General features: G+C 41.0%; 1 protein-coding gene across 1 annotated transcript in view; it reads right to left on the minus strand.

Annotated features, from left to right (window-relative positions):
* MPP4 (MAGUK p55 scaffold protein 4) overlaps positions 1-18,990 on the minus strand; it is a 57,453-nt gene that overhangs the window by 17,052 nt on the left and 21,411 nt on the right. The window contains exons 2-13 of the mRNA XM_073306434.1: positions 17,589-17,705; positions 13,959-14,056; positions 11,571-11,648; positions 10,903-10,983; positions 10,153-10,284; positions 9,500-9,581; positions 7,910-7,995; positions 5,522-5,593; positions 4,534-4,730; positions 3,377-3,441; positions 2,316-2,333; positions 631-669 (exon numbers count right to left, since the gene is read on the minus strand). Coding sequence (XP_073162535.1) covers positions 631-669; positions 2,316-2,333; positions 3,377-3,441; positions 4,534-4,730; positions 5,522-5,593; positions 7,910-7,995; positions 9,500-9,581; positions 10,153-10,284; positions 10,903-10,983; positions 11,571-11,648; positions 13,959-14,056; positions 17,589-17,670 — 1,030 coding nt within the window. The 5' untranslated portion in view covers positions 17,671-17,705. The remainder of the gene's footprint in view (positions 1-630; positions 670-2,315; positions 2,334-3,376; positions 3,442-4,533; positions 4,731-5,521; positions 5,594-7,909; positions 7,996-9,499; positions 9,582-10,152; positions 10,285-10,902; positions 10,984-11,570; positions 11,649-13,958; positions 14,057-17,588; positions 17,706-18,990) is intronic.

The raw sequence follows: 18,990 nt of genomic DNA on the forward strand, positions 1-18,990 counted from the left end.
CCTGCCTCCAAGAAATCTGTCTAACCTCATTATTAAGAGTTTTATTTGTGCTTTGAAGCAAAAAGGTTTATATCCTTTCTAAAATGCTTGGTTTTTTAATCTGTATTAGTATAACTCTGCATAGTCTTGTTATCAATATATAAACATCCAATCCGTGTTTGAATCCAGCGAAGCTTTCTGCCTCAATGAAAACTTGTGGCAATGAGTTCCAGAGGGTCTTAAAAACCACAGTAACTTAATATTATAGGTTTAATGAGCCAAATTGAGACCAACTAGGTTTTCCCCTTTACATCAGTTCTGAATTTGGTCCACTGAATCTATAATCTGCATGGTAAATGCACTGGATCTCAAATTGAGTTTTATGTATTTAGAACAGCCATTCATTTCAACAGAACATCTTCACTACAAGCAAAGATTCATTATAACCAGAATTGCAATCTGTTCGTCTGCAGTGCTTTGAAATGGTCTGGGGCTTTCACTCTACTTCCCACACTCTACTATAAATAGAGTTTCTCTATATATGAGCTCACTATAAGGATGTTCCATTTTATTCAAGAAACACTAGTGGTCTTTGTCTGGCTGGTATATTGCTGCAAACACAGATGAATCTCCTTAAATGAAGTCAGTTACCTGTTTCTACGCACTTCTCATCAATCCGCATGTCGTCCTCTGCAGGTTATAGCAGATAAAAAGAGAAAGGAAATAATCTGATCTCTAAAAGCATTGGAAAAAAAAATCACCAAATTCAAGACTTCAACATCAGTATAGAACTAATCCCCCCTGAAGCTCAAATTGGGTTAAAACATCTTTAATATTTCAATAGCGAAGTACTAATAACTTTCTCTTTCTATAGGCAGAGGGAAAAGGCTTCTTATACCAGTGCTCAAAAGGGTTCCCAGCTGGCAACACATCTGATTTGAATTGTCCAGCTGAAGCAAGAAAGGGGTTTAATTTGAACTGATGCAGTGTTTATATTTCAGATCATCTATTTGAGAAGGATCAGTATGACTATCAGAACATCATTCCCCCCCCCAATACCCTTTGCATATTTTGCAAGTGTATGTTTTTTCTAGAATGCTATACTGCTATACGTACACTGACAATTTTTAAAATTACAGTTGGAAAAATAAAGCTTTTTAAACATCTCTCTCTTCTGTTTTTAGTAATTTAGTAATAAAGCTTGAAACTGAAATCCATGTCCTTATCAGTTTGCTCCCTCCATTGCACACACCACACTGGTCAGCTCTTACAGGTAGGGATGTAAATACCATTTAAAAAGTTAACCATTTAAACTATTAAAAATATTTAGTTTAAATGGTTAACTGATTAAAAGGGCAGGCCGGCACAGGGCTGCTGGGGCCGCTCCAGCCCAGGGGTTAATGGTTCAGGTGGGTTAACCAGTAAGACTAATGCTTACCAGTTAACTGGTTAACATTTTACATCCCTACTTAGAGGTTCATACAAGAATAAGGTGAATATCCTGGTTTTCAGAGTCGGATGTGCTCAACACACAGTTTTGTCCTACTGTTTGTATAGATCTGCAGACTGGATCCATGAAGGGGCAGCTACCCAGCTGGGAAAATGTGACAGCAAGCGGGCTATGTTCCTGGTACAAACTTCAGGGACTGTCCTCCACCAGGCCACCTGTTGTCATCCTTCCTCACTGTGCACTGCCCTCAGAAGTAGACTCATAGGATTTTAAAGCCAGAAGGATCATCTAATCTGACCTGCTGCATAACACAATTAAATAGGATTTCACCCAATAATTCCTACTTCAGGCCCAACATCTTGTAGTAGGGAGGCAAGATGCCCTACTCCCTACCCTCTTCCCCCTGCCTCTTTTAATATATGCTTCACAGCTGCTCCTAGCATTGGTGGGCTGCTGCAGAAACAAGAAAACAAGAAGGTACCCTTTTCTTCTTCCAAGCAGCCTGGTGTACCTTCCTGACTGCCCACCAAAACTCTCCCATTCCCCTCTCCATGCAACACAAGCTCCGAGTTTTCCAGTTCAAACATCTGATCAGACACATGACTGCTGAGCTATGGGTATTTTTAAGTTAACAAAACCACAATGAAGCATTTGTTTAGTCACCCTATTTACACATAATGCAGATAGACTTGGCAGAGAGATGTAAAAGGAAATCTGCCCCAACCAATCCTGACATATATCCTTGTAAGTACAAGTATAGAATCTAGTCATTTTTAAAGTCTTTATAAACAGACAGTATCTTGTACATTTAGATATCAGCTAACATTGGACTTGAAAGGGGATGTGAGGTACTGCAATGTGGTGTCATCCAGGCATCATCTCTTACCTTCTTCCACAGTACTCACTGTCCACGGCAAATCCATTGAAGCAGTTAAAAATAAATACACAGCTAAAGCTATGGCCAGTGTTACAGTTACCAAGTAAAATCAACTGCATCAGAAAGACTCTTGAAAGATGAAAATACAGAGCATTGACTTAACAGTGAAATTCACCTCATGGGTCATTAAAAGCATCAGCAAGTAATAATGCAGACCACAGAAAAACAGAGAAGTTGTGGGAGAGGGAAAGGGGAAGTAGGAGAAAATAAATGTCCTGGCTAGGAAATTACTGCATTTATAGCCAGTAGAAGGATAGTTTAGGTGGGAGGTACATTTCTGGCTTCTTACTTTACAAATAAACCACAAAGTCAATTGGTTATATCTGTTTTTCCATGTCATCTTAGACACTAGGCCCAGAAATCAACTAAAATTCGCAATGAACAAGCATTCATATGAGGAAAGAGTTTATATACCAAGCTTTAATAAGAGAACTACAGTTTAAAACTATCAAATTTATTCTAAAAAGGAAAGAATGAAAAATGAAATGGTATGATTGCAGTAACTGAAATGCTATACATGACACATTGCAGAATATTTTCTGGTACAGAACTGCTAGCTATTCCTTAGTCTCCCTTCCATGCAAATCTACAATAAACTTGTCTTATAAACACTTCAGGAGGGAACAGACAGATTTTTTGCTGCAAATAGCCTATATATAAGGCTCAGTCCTGGATGGTGTTGAGTACTCTCAGCTGCCATTGACTTAAATGGGAATTCAAGGTGCTCAGCACTTTACAGGATCAGATCCTAAATATACTGTATTCTGAGAACAATAATGATCCTTAGAATCCAAAATAGGTTAAGTGCCAAATTCAGATACACCTGCTACTCCCACAGATTTCAGTGGGGATTCTGAATGCATTTCTGAGGTCATAATATGGCCCAATGAATGATTCTTGGTATATAAACTCATTTGATCATGTTTAATTTCTGTATTACTGGATGAAAGAAACAAAAAAAGTCTTCTCCCTCCCCACTTTCACTGGGAGCTGGAGAATTTTGCACTCACATATTGTTGATTTGAGACAGACATGGGGCTGGAAAGGCTGAGACCACCAGAATTCTCGCTGCTTCCTGAACAGAAGGGAATCCAACACAGTAAGAAATCAATTCAGCGTTGCATTACTTTCTACTTAGATGCTCCATTCTATCACCTGCACACAAAATTACAACAGTGCTCAGATCTACCTGAAGGATAAACATCATTACAAACCACCAAGAGCATAGCTAGTGTCTAGGCCACCTACAACTATTGGAGGAAAGCCAGTGTCCTACCACACCTATCAGAATGCCAATATTCAACGTCTCTGGCCTGAAAGTACTGCCTTAAATTAATGCACGTAATGGAGGAGAGCAGTATTAACTGTATTGTGGTACACATGGTTGGAAGTGTGCTGTATTGGGATCTCTCTGAGACACAGTCTTAATTACAACTCCCTCTGGGCCTCTGTGTGTTACAACTCTAAGCTTATCAGTAGTCAGTTGTCTGGCACAATTAGGGGCACCCTATGCTTTTTTTGTTTGTACCCTGGATAGTACAACATGGTTCTAGAACCATGCTAGAGAAGCTGTATAACTAGGCAACTTTGTGTAAAAGGGTCCTTTCTATATATAAACTGACTATATGCAGAAAACAGGGAGGTGGTTGTGTGTTTCTCATTTAAAAAAACCTGTCAGCTCTGCTTTGAGTATGAAAAACACAAAGCTACAGATGCCTCAGACACACCTTTAAAATACTGTAGTGATTTTTAGAAATAATTATGCCTCTGTGGCATAAATTCTGATTTTTATCTTTACATTTTTTGTACCACGAAGGACAGCCCTGAGAAACCAAAGTCCTTAATCTTTGTCTGAAGCTATTTATTTTAGTTTGTGTATATAGGACCGATATTGTTAGGGGCTTTACACACTAATATAAAGATAATGTCTCTGCTCTGAATTACTTACAATCAGACTTAAGGTGAAAAACATCCTGTTTTCACACAAACGTCCATAGTACTATTAAAACAGGAGAAGACCCATGCAGAAAGGTCATACTGTCTGTCAGGCATCAGTGTGTCTTTATTGATTGAATCAATCTGTACTATAATTGCTAAGTTCAGATCATGAAACCCAAGGTAACTGGCTCATTCTCCGGTTTGAGTTCAGAAACACTAATTTTCTTACCTCTTCAGAAGATGGTTTGACGGTATCAGCCCAGCACAGGCACTCAGGTCTGAGACTTGCCTGGCCTGCCACCAGAGGACATCATTCTGGTCAACAATCTGAAGGATTTCACCCTTTTTAAAGGGCAAGCCTGCATCAGCACAAGGTATGGCAGGGTCCTGCAGGGGCCAGTAATCTGCCATTGCTCTCACATAGAGCTGATACAGAACATACAGACATAAGTGAAGGCGAGCTTCTTCAGAACAGATACAGTAACAGTGTGTATGAATATTTACAAACTAAGGGCCTAATCTGACTTCAGATGAAGTTAACAAAAGTTTTCAGAGTAACAGCCGTGTTAGTCTGTATTCGCAAAAAGAAAAGGAGTACTTGTGGCACCTTAGAGACTAACCAATTTATTTGAGCATGAGCTTTCGTGAGCTACAGCTCACTTCATCGGATGCATACCGTGGAAACTGCAGCAGACTTTATGTGTGTATATAAAGTCTGCTGCAGTTTCCACGGTATGCATCCGATGAAGTGAGCTGTAGTTCACGAAAACTCATGCTCAAATAAATTGGTTAGTCTCTAAGGTGCCACAGGTACTCCTTTTCTTTTAACAAAAGTTTTGTTATTGACTTCAATGGGAAGAGCACCAGGTCCAAAATCCAATTATTTTCCTGATCAAGAAAAATGTAGTCATCTAGTATACTGTGAACAATTTGACCTTCTCCCTCTGGATCACTCCAGAGATGCCTTCACTATCTTTAACTTTATCACAGCTTGCTATATTTAATTACATTACCTACAGCAAACTATTAATTTCAGTGGAGACATATATGTCTAGGCGAGACATGTTATTAGAGATTTCTGTGAGCTGGGCTGGCAATAAATGCTTCTAAACAACCTTACCCTCGTGTATCATACTGTGCAGACTGCCCATTAGACATTATTGGATTAACTGCAGTAACAATAATAATCTGGAAGAAAAAATAAATTAATCTCTTACTGTTGTTTGGTTGCTGACTGGTCGATCAGAAACTGGAATCAGTTTGAACATAATTGTTCCCTGGGACAGAGTCTAAAAGATTTCAGAAATAAAAAAGGTCAAAATATATTTACTACTGGTAACACACTGAAAGCATTTTAAGTTTCATCACTGCAAAATGAATGATGGCTCCAAAAGCCTGTTATAAATATCCTTTCTATAAGAATGGAAATTGCTTAGCTCCAGCAGAATGCCATATACAGAATCATAGTTAAAACAAAGATCTTTAAAGGAAAAAGATAGATTTAATTCCTGTGTTGGAAACTTTGGAACCTTGCTAAGACTTCTAATTCCCTTAAATATATGTCTTGTTATTTTCAGTATCAATTCACAATTAATTTTAGTTCTCAAATCTAATTTAAATTAACTATATAGGGCTGGGAAAGCATACAAGCAGGGAAAAGAATTGTTTTCAAGATTTGTAGATTGTGTGTTATGGTGAAGTTTGTATTTCTAATGGTGTGTTATGCATCTGAAGATAGGTGCTAACAGAGAAATCACGAGAGATAAACAAATAAAAGAACAGACACTAACCAGATTGGAACCTCACTGATTGGCACGAACAACTAGAGAGCCAATGAAGAATACTAAATATTGTGACCTGGTGAGCAAGCTGACCAACTTCAGGGGTAGTGCATCAGAGTGATCTTTGTTTGCTAATTTTGACAAAGATTATTTAGTTTACATTATTTATGACAGTACTTGGTAACATAGGAGTTAATGCGTTTTGTAAAATGAATGAAGGCTTAGGAATGTGACACCTTATGACAGCATTCTGCAACTAATCCTTTGCAGAGAAATGGAGTGAGACTACTGGGGTAAGGGTTGGCCGAATTATTGATTTTAGATAGAGAGAATTAGTGAGGTTCTACTGGATTTTGTCCCAAAGGACCCCTAGTACAAATGGCAAAGGGTGGAATGCATCTCTACACAGAGATCCGGGCTTATGCACCACTTCAGCCCTATTTGGAAGGCTTAAATAGCACATAGGCCATGTGCTGGCTCACTGCACAGGATAAATGTGATGTTATTGACATACCCTGCAACCACTGTTATATATTTGCAGCAAATATTGTACAGCAGTTGTCGGGTAAGGTGTCTATATAAAGGCTATGGTTTGCTGGTTATGATTATGGTGTGTGTGTGTGTGTGTGATTTTTGTAGTTGAAGTTATAAATGTTGGCTATGTACTTGTATATCAATGTGTTTTGATTCTGAAGTAGCCTTAGTAAAGCATTTGGTCAGCTTCTTGAGAAAGCAGCGTGCAAATTTAGTGCCCAAACAAGAAACACTTAACTGACAATGGATCTTGGAAAACTCCAATCCACATAAGAAGTCTTCCTGGGAACCTGCAAGGTAGCATGTGGGCCATGGCTGCCACCTGTAAAGAACTGAGTCATGCATGGACATGTGACTTGCCCATGTGACTCCAGACTCCATTTTGCTGTAATTTTCCACAGTAAGAACAAAAGGGTGTTCTTACACCTGGAAGAGACTATAAAAGGCAGCTGCCTCATCTCCATCTTGTCTTCAATCCTGCTTCATACCTCTGGAGGAACTTTGCTACAAACTGAAGCTTTGAATAAAGGAATGACCCATCCCAGCTGTGGATGTACTCCAGAGACTTGCTTTGAACTTGCATTTTATTCTATCACTGCTACAAGCCTGAACAAAGAATTTTGCCATTACTGTATGTAATTGATTCCATTTAACCAATTCTAGCTCTCATCTATATCTTTTTCCTTTTATGAATGAACCTTTAGATTTTAGATTCTAAAGGATTGGCAACAGTGTGATTTGTGGGTAAGATCTGATTTATATACTGACCTGGGTCTGGGGCTTGGTCCTTTGGCATCAGGAGAACCTTTTTTCTTTTACTGGGGTATGGGTTTTCATAACCATTTGTCCCCATAACAAGTGGCACTGGTGGTGATACTGGGAAACTGGAGCGTCTAAGGGAATTGCTTGTGTGACTTGTGGTTAGCCAGTGGGGTAAAACCAAAAAGTCTTCTCTATTTGGCTGGTTTGGTTTGCCTTGGTGTGCATAGAAACCCTAGCCTTGGGCTGTAACTGCCAAGCTTAAAGCAATTTGTCCTGAATTGGCACTCCCAGTTGGGTCCCATCAGAACCAGCATCGTTACAATGAACTTCACCCACAATGAAAAAACAGACAAAGTAGTGCATTACATGTAAAATTATTGCTTGTGTGTAGGTCTTCCTCCCTCTACAGTTTACATTGAGAATTTAGGCTGCTCTTTTTAAAGTGCATTTATGAGTACATATAATTACACTTGAGCTACAAATAAATAAAAAAAAAGAAAAAGAAAAAAAGTAAAGTGCATTTCATACCAGAATGTGGATAACTTGCTCTGGCTCTAGTCCCTCCACTGAAACTCCATTCACCTCTACCAGCTTGTCTCCAGCATACAACAACCCTAAAATAAAAAGGTACAGGAAAGAAGACACTTATTATAGAGAAGACGTGATTCTGAAAAAGTTCAGAGATGCAACAGAAGACTGGAGAACAGCCCTGAAATAAGAAATGCTCCTATCCTAGATTCGGACCCGAGTCAGGAATTTCAGATCTGAAGTAGTATTGTGTTGTGGATAAAGCAGACAGCTCTGTATAGCCTTCACTGTGCAATCTCAAGCAATTGACCTGACTTCTCTGAGCCTCAGCTTCTCTATCTGTAGAATAGGTGTATTCAATCTTCCTCTTTTCTGTAAAGCACTTTGAGATCTAGTGATCATGAAAAAGGACTTAAGGAGTGTTAACTATTCTTATCCAAACTAGAGTTCCCCCAAAACTGACGTGTTCCGATTCAGAGTTCTGGTAGTTGCATCTTCCCCTTTAACTGAGTTGAACAGGTTATCTCATCCTAACAGGATTTCATTCAGCCACTGTATACAACTTGCAACTGTATATCCTTGCAACAAACCCCGTTGCCAACTCTGTCCACATATCTATTCAAGGGACACCATCATAGGACCTAATCACATCATCCACACCATCGGGGCTCGTTCACCTGCACATCTACCAATGTGATATATGCCATGTTCCAGCAATGCCCCTCTGCCATGTACATTGGCCAAACTGGACAGTCTCTACGTAAAAGAATAAGTGGACACAAATCAGACGTCAAGAATTATAACATTCAAAAACCAGTTGAAGAACACTTCAACCTCCCTGGACACTCAATTAAAGACCTAAAAGTAACAATTCCTCAACAAAAAACTTCAAAAACAGACTCCAACGAGAAACTGCAAAACTGGAATTAATTTGCAAACTGGACACCACCAAATTAGGCTTGAATAAAGACTGGGCGTGGATGGGTCATTGCACAAACTAAAAACTATTTCCCCATCCTAATTTTCCCCCCTACTGTTACTCACACCTTCTTGTCAAATGTTTGAAATGGGCCATCCTGATTATCACTACAAAAGTTTTTTTTCTCCTGCTGATAATAGCTGACCTTAATTGATTTGTCTCGTTAGAGTTGGTATGGCGACCCCCATCTTTTCATGTTCTCTGTGTATATATCTATATCTTCCTACTGTATTTTCCACTCCATACATCTGATGAAGTGGGTTTTAGCCCATGAAAGCTTATGCCCAAATAAATTTGTTAGTCTTTAAGGTGCCACAAGTACTCCTCATGCTTTTTGCTGATACAGACTAACACAGCTACCACTCTGAATACTGTAAGATTGTGTTTGAAGCTAGCTGTCTCACCTTTATTTAATGCAACACATTTACCCTGGAATGAGAGAGTCATGAAGAAATAAAAAAAAAAAGTCAGAAGTACTTCAATGTGAGGCAATTATTACTATTTATATGGTATTGTACAAGGTGTGTGCCTAAAAGTTCTAACAGGAGAGAATTTACAGTTGCAGAAAAAAAAACGACTTTTCCCTGCTGTGTGTTTCAAATGACACTTACCACTTCTGTCTGCTAGCCCACCATGGATCACCCTGGCAACCACAATGTCACCCGTTATCTCATGGCGTTTAATGGTGGCACCCTGGAAAAATAAAAATAAATAAATATCTTTCGATTCCTTTAAAACTGCAAGTCTGATCTCCTTAATGCCTGGAGATTACTGAAAGAGATTCCTTTTCCCCTTAAAGCTGCACAGTATTGCAGGACCCGTAAGTACAGTGCACAATACGTTAAAAGATGTGTAAACCTAGTCTCTTAAGGGACATGAACAAAATGGTCATTATACAGCCCAGTTTCCGACTCTCACATTCTATAAAATCTTACATAGGGCCTACTGTAATGCATCTTTTCCATCTCTAATGTTATGATTTTCCAGTGCTAATCCCTGTATTTATCACAAGCATAGTACAACATAAAATCCTTAGTTCACAAGGGCAAACAACTTCCAAGAAATTTTGTTAGTTTTTTTCCTCCTTCCCCCTCCATTTGCCAAGGAGGCACTTTATTTGTTCAAGATGAGTCTGTCAATTTAAAAGAGAATAGAAATAACAAAATTTCTATAGCATTGCTTATAAATAACCCATTTATACAAAACACTTTATTGAATCTATTGCACAAGTTCAAATAATCAAAACATGAGAAAGCTTCCTTACCAGGGGCTGCTTGTTCTTCACTAAGCAGACAATCCTCATGGCTTCTTCATTTTCAGGGATGTTATCTGGTAGAGGGGGAAGGATTGGTTCAAAATCTTTCTGGGCCACAGTATCATGAGCTGATAGTAAGGCCTGTGACATGAAGAAAGAGGCAAGCAAAGGTCATCCCAAGAAATAGCTTTAACTGGGGTCCAGGAGTCAGAAGCGGGAGACTGTATTCTTACATGAATACAGACCCACACGGCGGTGAGTGACATCATAGCTCTTTCCACTGAAAAATTCAATCACTGGACATTTTCCTGATTTCTTGGAATTTAATCTTAGGAGAACTGTGTCCTCATTTGATGCTATAGCACAAGCACATAAGCTTTGTAATAGTTTTTAAGACAAAACAAGTTTGTTCATGTAAAAATCCTGCCCCGTGTCTCTAAGAATCTTTTTTTAAACAGATCTCTCAAAAGCATAGATATTAAAGACAGCAGTTACCATCAGTCTGTTGTGAGTACTGTAGATATTTAATTCTTTCATAAGGTAGGGGATGTGACACAGACTTCAGAGGTAGGGAAAAGAATCCCACAGTTGCAAATTCACGGATACCATTGTCCACTAATTTCTTCTTGTCATAACTAATCCAAATTTCTATTGCCTTCTTTGCTGTCTTCTGCAGGCAGCTGCAAAGCTCATTCCCCCCATACTGCAGTCGTTTCAGTGAGAGATGTTTCCACTCCCCTTTCAACGGCCAGCACTTGCCTTCAAGTTTGGATTTCGCAGAAGTCGTCTCAGCTCTCTGATCTCTGTAGATTGAGGGACTCCACGTAACAACTCCACCACCTGGTAATGAGAGAGTGGGAACTGGATCCATCTGGAATTCCTATTTTAAATACTGTAGTAAACTATTTGGTGAACTTAATTTGGTAATGTAAACAGACCTTTTCTTTAACTCCATGCTAAGAGACTAAGTGAATTCTCTTCTCCAGTCCTACAACTAGATTTAATGACCAGTATAAGTTTCTAGCATGAACCATTAAGCTTCCAGCTAATTCGGTCATGAACTGATTAAAATTCACAGATCTGAGCCAGGCTCCTTTATGGTCAGTTCTTATGACAAGGCAGATTTTGAATTGGGGAAGAGGGACGATCTAGCAGTTAATGCACAGGACTCGTAATCGCTCTGCCACAGCCCATGGGATTCTGGGAATTCCACACCTTCTATGTGCCTTTGATCCCCTATCTGTACAATGGAGATGATTAACTACTTGTCTCACAAGGGAGCGAGGCTACATTCATTAATGCCTGTGATGTGCACTCAGATCCTCGGACAGACTGCGCCACAGATATGCAGAGTATTATTATGTGCAATCAAATTAACAGATTAGGGTTCGGTAAAAAAAGGAATATAGTCTCTTATATAATCTCACCTCACGAGACAGTGCACGTGCTTGGGGTGTGACCGGGACTGGTTTTTTTCTGATAGATTGATGGAGGCATTCATAAACCTATAGGGTGAAATAATAAAGAAAAAGGCACAATGCAATACTACTCAATGGGGCGATCCATTCACATGGAAAACATACACATATACAGCAGTGCCACACCACTAAGGATTTTCTAGGACTAGCTAGAATAAAAATTATAAATAAGGCTATGAGCTAGTCACGGAATCCATGACTTCCAGCAACCTCCATGACTTCAGCCTGCGGTGATCAGGAGCTGCAGGGTCCCTCGCCACCAGCGAGGGCAGGGAGCTGCAGGGTACCCCCGGCACCTCTGGCAGCTCCCCGAGCCCACAGCTGCCGGCGGGGGAATCTCTGAGCCACCCATGCTGCGGATTGCTCCTAGCCCCTACACAGTTGTGTGGGGACTAGCAGATCCCCATTTTGTCAGGTATATTTTTAGTAAAAGTCACGGCGTCCGTGAATTTTTCTTTTTTGCCCATGACCTGTCCATGACTTTTACTGAAAATATCCATGACAAAATCTTGGCCTTTATGATTAAGGCTATCAATCCTTCTGATTCAGGACCTAACTACAGATTGCCAGCTGAGGCCAATCTTAAATCTCTGACATTGTATAGTATTACCCAATTAGCCAGGTACACTGGGGTTTTCCACCTTAATCTGAAGTATCTGGCTGTCAAAGGAAGATAACAGGCTCACTGGACCAGTGTTCCAATCCAGTATGGCAAATCCTCAAAGATTCCACTGTTTCCTTTCTTCCCCTAACTATAATCCTTACTCAAAAAGCAAAGCTAAAGTAAATCACCAAATTTAAAGACTGATTTCAAGGAAATTTTTATTCACCTAGACCAGTGGTCTCTAACCTTTTTACGCCCAAGATCACTTTTTGAATCTAAGGGCAACCCAGGATCTGCCCCGCCCCTTCCCCAAAGCCCTGCCCCACTCACTCCATCCCCTCCCCCCCCACCCTCACTCACTTTTACCGGGCTGGGGTAGGGGTTTGGGAGGGAGTGTGGGCTCTAGGGTGGGGGTTCACAGTGTGGGAGGGGGCTCTGGACTGAGCCTGGGGCAGGGGGTTGGGGTGCAGGAGGGGGTGAGGGGTGCAAGCTCTAGGAGGGAGTTTGAGTGCAGGAAGGGGCTCCAGCCTGGGGCAGAGTGTTGAGGGTACAGGGTGCTGGCTCTGGGAGGGTGTTTGGGTGCAGGAGGGGGCTCTGAGCTGGGGCAGAGTATTGGGGTGCAGGAGGGGGTACAGGGTGCTGGCTCCAGGAGGGGGCTCAGGGCTGGGGTGCAGCCTTCCGCCAGGCAGCACTTACATCCAGCAGTGCAGCACTTACGGTGGCGGGTGCAGCAAGACTGAGGCAGGCTCCCTGCCTACCCTGGCTCCACACTGCTCCCAGAAGGGGCCAACATGCCCCGGGGGGGTAGAGAGGGGAAGACACGTGGCTCCGTGCGCTGCCCCTCTCTGCAAGCACCCCCCCTGCAGCTCTCCCAGCCAATGGAAGCTGTGGTGGTGGTGCTTGCAGGCAGGAGCAGCGCACAGAAGAAGACCCCTGCTCCCCCACACCCGTGGGGCCACGCCAGCTGCTTCTGGGAGCGGCGTTGGGTAGGGAGTCTGCCTTAGTGGCAGCCACGCTGCGCTGCCAGAGATCGCAATCGACTGGGAAATCCTCTAGGTTGGTGACCAGTGACCTGGAAGGTTTTTTTTATTTTTGTTTTATTAACATTGGACCTGTTTACAGACCTTAAGTTACTTTCCTGCTAAAATGTTTAACTTAGTTTTTTGAACTATTTTGTCTAACAGGAAAAATTTCCTTCCCAGTTTAGTCTGATGCTAAAGTACAGCCCTTGATTATACATCACACCAATGCAATCAATAGTAAATAATATTTCACCCTCATATAGCACTTTTCATTCATTCATTTGTACAAAACAGGACATCACCCCCATTTTACAACTGGGGTACAGATCACCACCTGCAGCCAATCTTAAATCTCCCTGTGATTGCATGGTATTACCCAATTAGCCAGGTACACTGGGATTTTCCACCTTAATTAGAAGTATCTGAATTAACCTACAATCTCCGCATGGCACATTGAGGCAGATGCCAGTTGGACATATTGTTCATAGAATCATAGAATATCAGGGTTGGAAGGGACCTCAAGGAGGTCATCTAGTCCAACCCCCTGCTCAAAACAGGACCAATCCCCAATTTTTGCCCAAAATCCCTAAATGGCCCCCTCAAAGATTGAACTCACAACCCTGGGTTTAGCAGGCCAATGCTCAAACCACTGAGCTATCCCTCCCCTTCTTCTCTAAGGAAGACTGACCTTGCAGACAAAGAGGACTTTACCTTTAGGAGAGCTTGCAGCCAGGGAGATCTGAGCAGGTCGTATAACACTCCAACTCCATTGACATCTCTTTTACAGAACAGACTCAATTCTTGTAACACTAGAGTCAGAACATGAGATAAACGTGAGCCCAAGAAACAAGGAAGTGCAGTGCATTTCAGCACCAACAGCTGAACAAAAAAGCCAAGTATTGGCCCAGACCTCTGAGAAGGTAATTCATTTGAATTTACATTCCCTTATAATGTGTCCCAGATACCCAACTGGTAATTCCTTAAGAAAAGGCTCCCTGTCCTCAGCTCTATGGTACATACCTTCTTATCAGCTGTATTTGTGCAGGGCAAGCAATTGTCCACTGATCAGAGAAACATATTCCCCATAGGCATTCCACACCTACTAAGTTTGAATCCAAGTTGACATTTATTCCAACCATGTACTGTAGTAACTCTGCCTTGCCCATGTTTTAGGGATTTCTTTTAGATTGTAAACTCTTTTGGGGGCAGGGTTTGTATCTCTTCTCAACAGCGGAAAGTGCCAACCACATCTCAAGGGCTATCTAATATATAATAATGATGCACATTCCAGTCTGACCTGATAGTTCAGTTAATAAATCTGTACCACTATCAGCCATCCTGTACTTTACCTGCTGGGAATGGGGAAAGAGTCATTCTTATCAGAAACACCACCATTTCCCCTACATAAAGAGAACAGGAATAGTGTGCAGACACAATGGAAATCTAGACCTATTTAGAATCTGAAGGAGGCATAAGACTTTTGGCCCTTATCAGTTTATGACCATTATTCAAAATCAGGCCTATATGCAACAGGAAACTAGATTTTTCCAGCAGTATTGGATCATTTCTAAAGTCCTATGCTCTGCCCAGGAAATATGAGAAAACTGAAAATATTAACATATGAAAGTCTGAGGATATGTGGCTAACTCCCATTGAAAGTCAATAGGACCTATGCATCTAATTCACTGAGGCACTTTGTAAATCCCACTAGGCACCAAGCTGCATCTTCAAGTGCCTAAATACCTTTGTAAATCTGCTCCTAGATGATTTTCTGACACAGGCCAAATAAAACTGATCTGCTCCCTCACCCCCAAATACACTCCGATTTTCAACACTTTCTATTATTTCCTCTCTTCCTTTTTTGTGCTTCCATGGGGTGACTATGCTTCTCCGTCCTGCCTCAAGTCAAGCATCTCACTAGTAAAACCAGTCAAGGGACAACATATTCTCTTCATTTCCTTCTTTCACTCCCCTTTGTTGTTAAGCGCTGAAGGCTGGAATGTCGTTGCCACAGTAACACTGTCCAGGCTACTAAGCTGTTACAGATGCTCAGTGCTTCTGTCAAGGTTCCTTCCCCACTCTGAACTCTAGGGTACAGATATGGGGACCTAGATGAAAACCCCCTAAGCTTATTTTTACCAGCTTAGGTTAAAACTTCCCCAAGGTACAAACTATTTTACCTTTTGCCCTTGGACTTTATTGCTGCCACCACCAAGCATCTAACAAATATATAACAGGGAAAGAGCCCGCTTGGAAACGTCTTTCCCCCCAAAATCCTCCCAAACCCTACACCCCCTTTCCTGGAGAAAATCCTCACCAATTTGCATTGGTGAACACAGATCCAAACCCTTGGATCTTAAGAACAATGAAAAAGCAATCAGGTTCTTAAAAGAAGAATTTTAATTGAAGAAAAAGTAAAAGAATCACCTCTGTAAAATCAGGATGGTAAATACCTTACAGGGTAAACAGATTCAAAACATAGGGAATCCCTCTAGGCAAAACTTTAAGTTACAAAAAGACACAAAAATAGGAATATACATTCCATTCACCACAGCTTATTTTATCAGCCATTTAAACAAAACAGAATCTAACACCTATCTAGCTAGATTACTTACTAAGTTCTAAGACTCCTTTCATTTTCTGTTCCCGGCAAAAGCATCACCCAGACAGAGAGAACCTTTGTTTCTCCCCCCTCCAGCTTTGAAAGCATCTTGTCTCCTCATTGGTCATTTTGGTCAGGTGCCAGCGAGGTTATCCTAGCTTCTTAACCCTTTACAGGTGAAAGGGTTTTTCCTCTGGCCAGGAGGGATTTTAAAGGTGTTTACCCTTCCCTTTACATTTATGACAGCTTCTCTTCTTGGAGCTCCGGTGTTATCAGCATTGGAAGAGAGTGCAGCCTGCTAACTTAGCAGACCTTGATGTTACACGTAAGAAAGACCACAGGCTCAGTTCGGTGACAAAGGCACTTGGCCAAGTTTATTGCGCTCAAGACACATACCGGCTCCCTGTCTCTGTGGTTACAGGTACACTAACACATGGTTAGGAGTGGTAAGGAGTGGCTCAGTCAGCTGTGGGAGTCTCTTCTGTTACCTCGTCTGCACAAAGAATTAAGGTGAGGTACCCCAACATTTATCGACTGAGACAAAACTTACTTACTACCTTATGGGTTTCATGACATCTGCTTGTTACCTCCCCTTGTACCTTGCTCCTGATGTCTCGGGCAAAACATCCCTCTTCATCACTTCTATCAAACCCTCTTATTTTGCGCTAGGTGAGGGTGTACCTGGGCTCATCTTTTGGAAGGTGTTCACGTACATACCCAGTGCCAGGTACTTCTTAGGAGTGCCTGTGTTTTAGCAACGCTAGCAGTACCCTTGCCAAGTTTATGTATCAGACTGCGAACGTGTAAGCACCTGCTTTTAATACATGGCCTGACTTTGGTTCACAGCTTAGCCTGGATTTGCTGACTGTGGTTCAGGCCTCAAGTCTTGCACCAGGCCCCGTGCTCCATGCTCGCTCGCTCTCGCACTCTCTCTACGCTACACCCTTTTTGTGCTTTTTTCTGTGCTGCCTTTATGCTTGCAAATATCTCCCTGATCTAGTGCACCAAACAAGTTCCTTCTCATTCAAATGTCTCATAAAACCTCAATTCTTCCACCCGACTGATCATTCCCTCACATAAAATTTATATTAAAAAAAAAAACAACCTAGCTACAATACAGTCAGCTTGGGCCACTGCAGATAGTTACGCCAGACAAAGACTACATCTCTTCTTTTGTTTCCTGCCCTCCTGTCCACAGCCTCTCTACATTTATTGACAGTTCATTTTGGTTTTGCTATCACTTTAGGCCTTGAGCCTTATGCCTGTGCTTAGCTTTAAATTAACTGACTTCAAAATAAAATTATTCAGGTGCTTGTTTGCCAAATCAGTGCCTTAGAGAGTGTCAGCTTTTTGAGGTACGGACTTTGACCTACATTATTGGGAAACACTAGTGATTTTGGATGCTCAATTTGAGAAATTTTAAACAGGTGCCTGATTTGGAGGGAAGGTGCTCAGCGCTTTCTGAAAAAAAAATCAGACTCTTTTAAGGCATTTAAAAGCAGGCTTCCCAAATTCACTACTCACTTATAAAAATTTAAGCCCTTACCTCAATTGTGCCTGTAAAGCCTGACTCACACCTGTCTGGTACTATATAAAGAATCAAAAATCCTGTTCTTGCTTGGAATTTAGTCTTGTGATATATACTATCAGTAATATTTTAAAATATCTGCTGACTTGATAAGAAAATCTGCATGTTCTTTCTTGTTTTGAAAAAGAAACACAAGAGTTATGTGCTGTACCGGTTTCCTGGCCATGTACTGCAAGCATCTCCATCTTCTCCTTCCTTCTAGGAGATTCTCCTTGTTTCTCTGAATGGATCATTCACAGCAGCAATGTTTCACAAAACAGACTCCGAACTGGGAAACAAAGAATGAGCATGTTGGAATAACTTTCGATTTGTAAGAAAGAAAGTAGAACAAAAATACAATGGGGGATGAAAATAGTGTTTCAGATTCAAATGTCACAAAACAAGATCACGACCAGTTTAAATTAGATATGGGCCGAGAAAACCAAACTGGCAGGACTTGCATCTCAGTTTGAGTCCATGTCGACTGCTAAAGGTTAGGGTGGAATTCAAATTAAAATGCTTTTAGCCTTGTTCATCTCTAATTTAAACAGAGCAGAAGAATATGGTGCACAAAGCCCTGGTGCTCAATGGGCAGCCTACAGGTCAAAAGTAGTCCATGGCTATATTTAAATTAGTAAGTAGATGTATTCTCCATGGGATGCTTCTGCTAAGGTGCATTTCTTTACCTTGATCAAAAGAGTCTCTGGCTGCTTGTAGCACATCTTGGTGCAAGACCACATTTAATATTATCAGCAGTTAATGGGAAAGGCTTATCTGGTCAAACCATTAACTGTTCGAATTTTACCACCGTATTAAACAAGGCATCACTCAGACAGTACGGCTCAAATCTGTTTACGCCTCACATACAGCCCTCCAATTCATGGTAAGTTGCTAATGTGGCTCTTAGCGGGACAAAAATTTGGGAATCCATAGTCAAAAGTAATTGTAGATTTAGTGGTAGTCTTATGTGAATTCATAATTAGCAATACTTTGAAGAGTTTGCCCCATTTGCCATAAAGCTGTTATAGTTTTTTGGGTACATCCACATTTTACAAAACTCAGTTTAGATATGACTGAACTATACTGGCTCCTTGCAGTGGGAGGGGAGGGTTTAAGTTGCATGTTTTCAAGGAGTGTCTATGAACTCAAAATCTGCATTACAGTATTACACTAAGCCACTGTATTTAAATTATGAAGTTTCCACTGCCCCCTCAAAAACAAGTCACCCGTGTGAAAGCATGCCATACGCCACATTTTTAAATGCACCACCATGGACAGCTGTAATTTGTTTCCCCCAAGGTATCTGAAAATAAAAATGAATAGCCCGTTTTTCAGTCTACAGGAACCGTCAAGTTAAGAGTCATATTTAAAAATAAACCAAATTTCTTGACCTATTACTAATACGTTAGACTATTCATATTGAAAGAACTTGGAAAATCAGATTTGCTTTCCTACCACTAACAGGGCCAGAATCTGCAAAGACGTCTTCGTATAAAGAGTTTAATTGCCTCCAAGTTGCTCTGGTATTCCAGACTTTGCCAGGCATTCCAAGGTATTGACTTCTTGGTATTTCT

The sequence above is a fragment of the Lepidochelys kempii genome, chromosome 11 (genome assembly GCF_965140265.1).
Source record: "Lepidochelys kempii isolate rLepKem1 chromosome 11, rLepKem1.hap2, whole genome shotgun sequence".
NCBI classification, from domain to species: Eukaryota; Metazoa; Chordata; order Testudines; family Cheloniidae; genus Lepidochelys; species Lepidochelys kempii.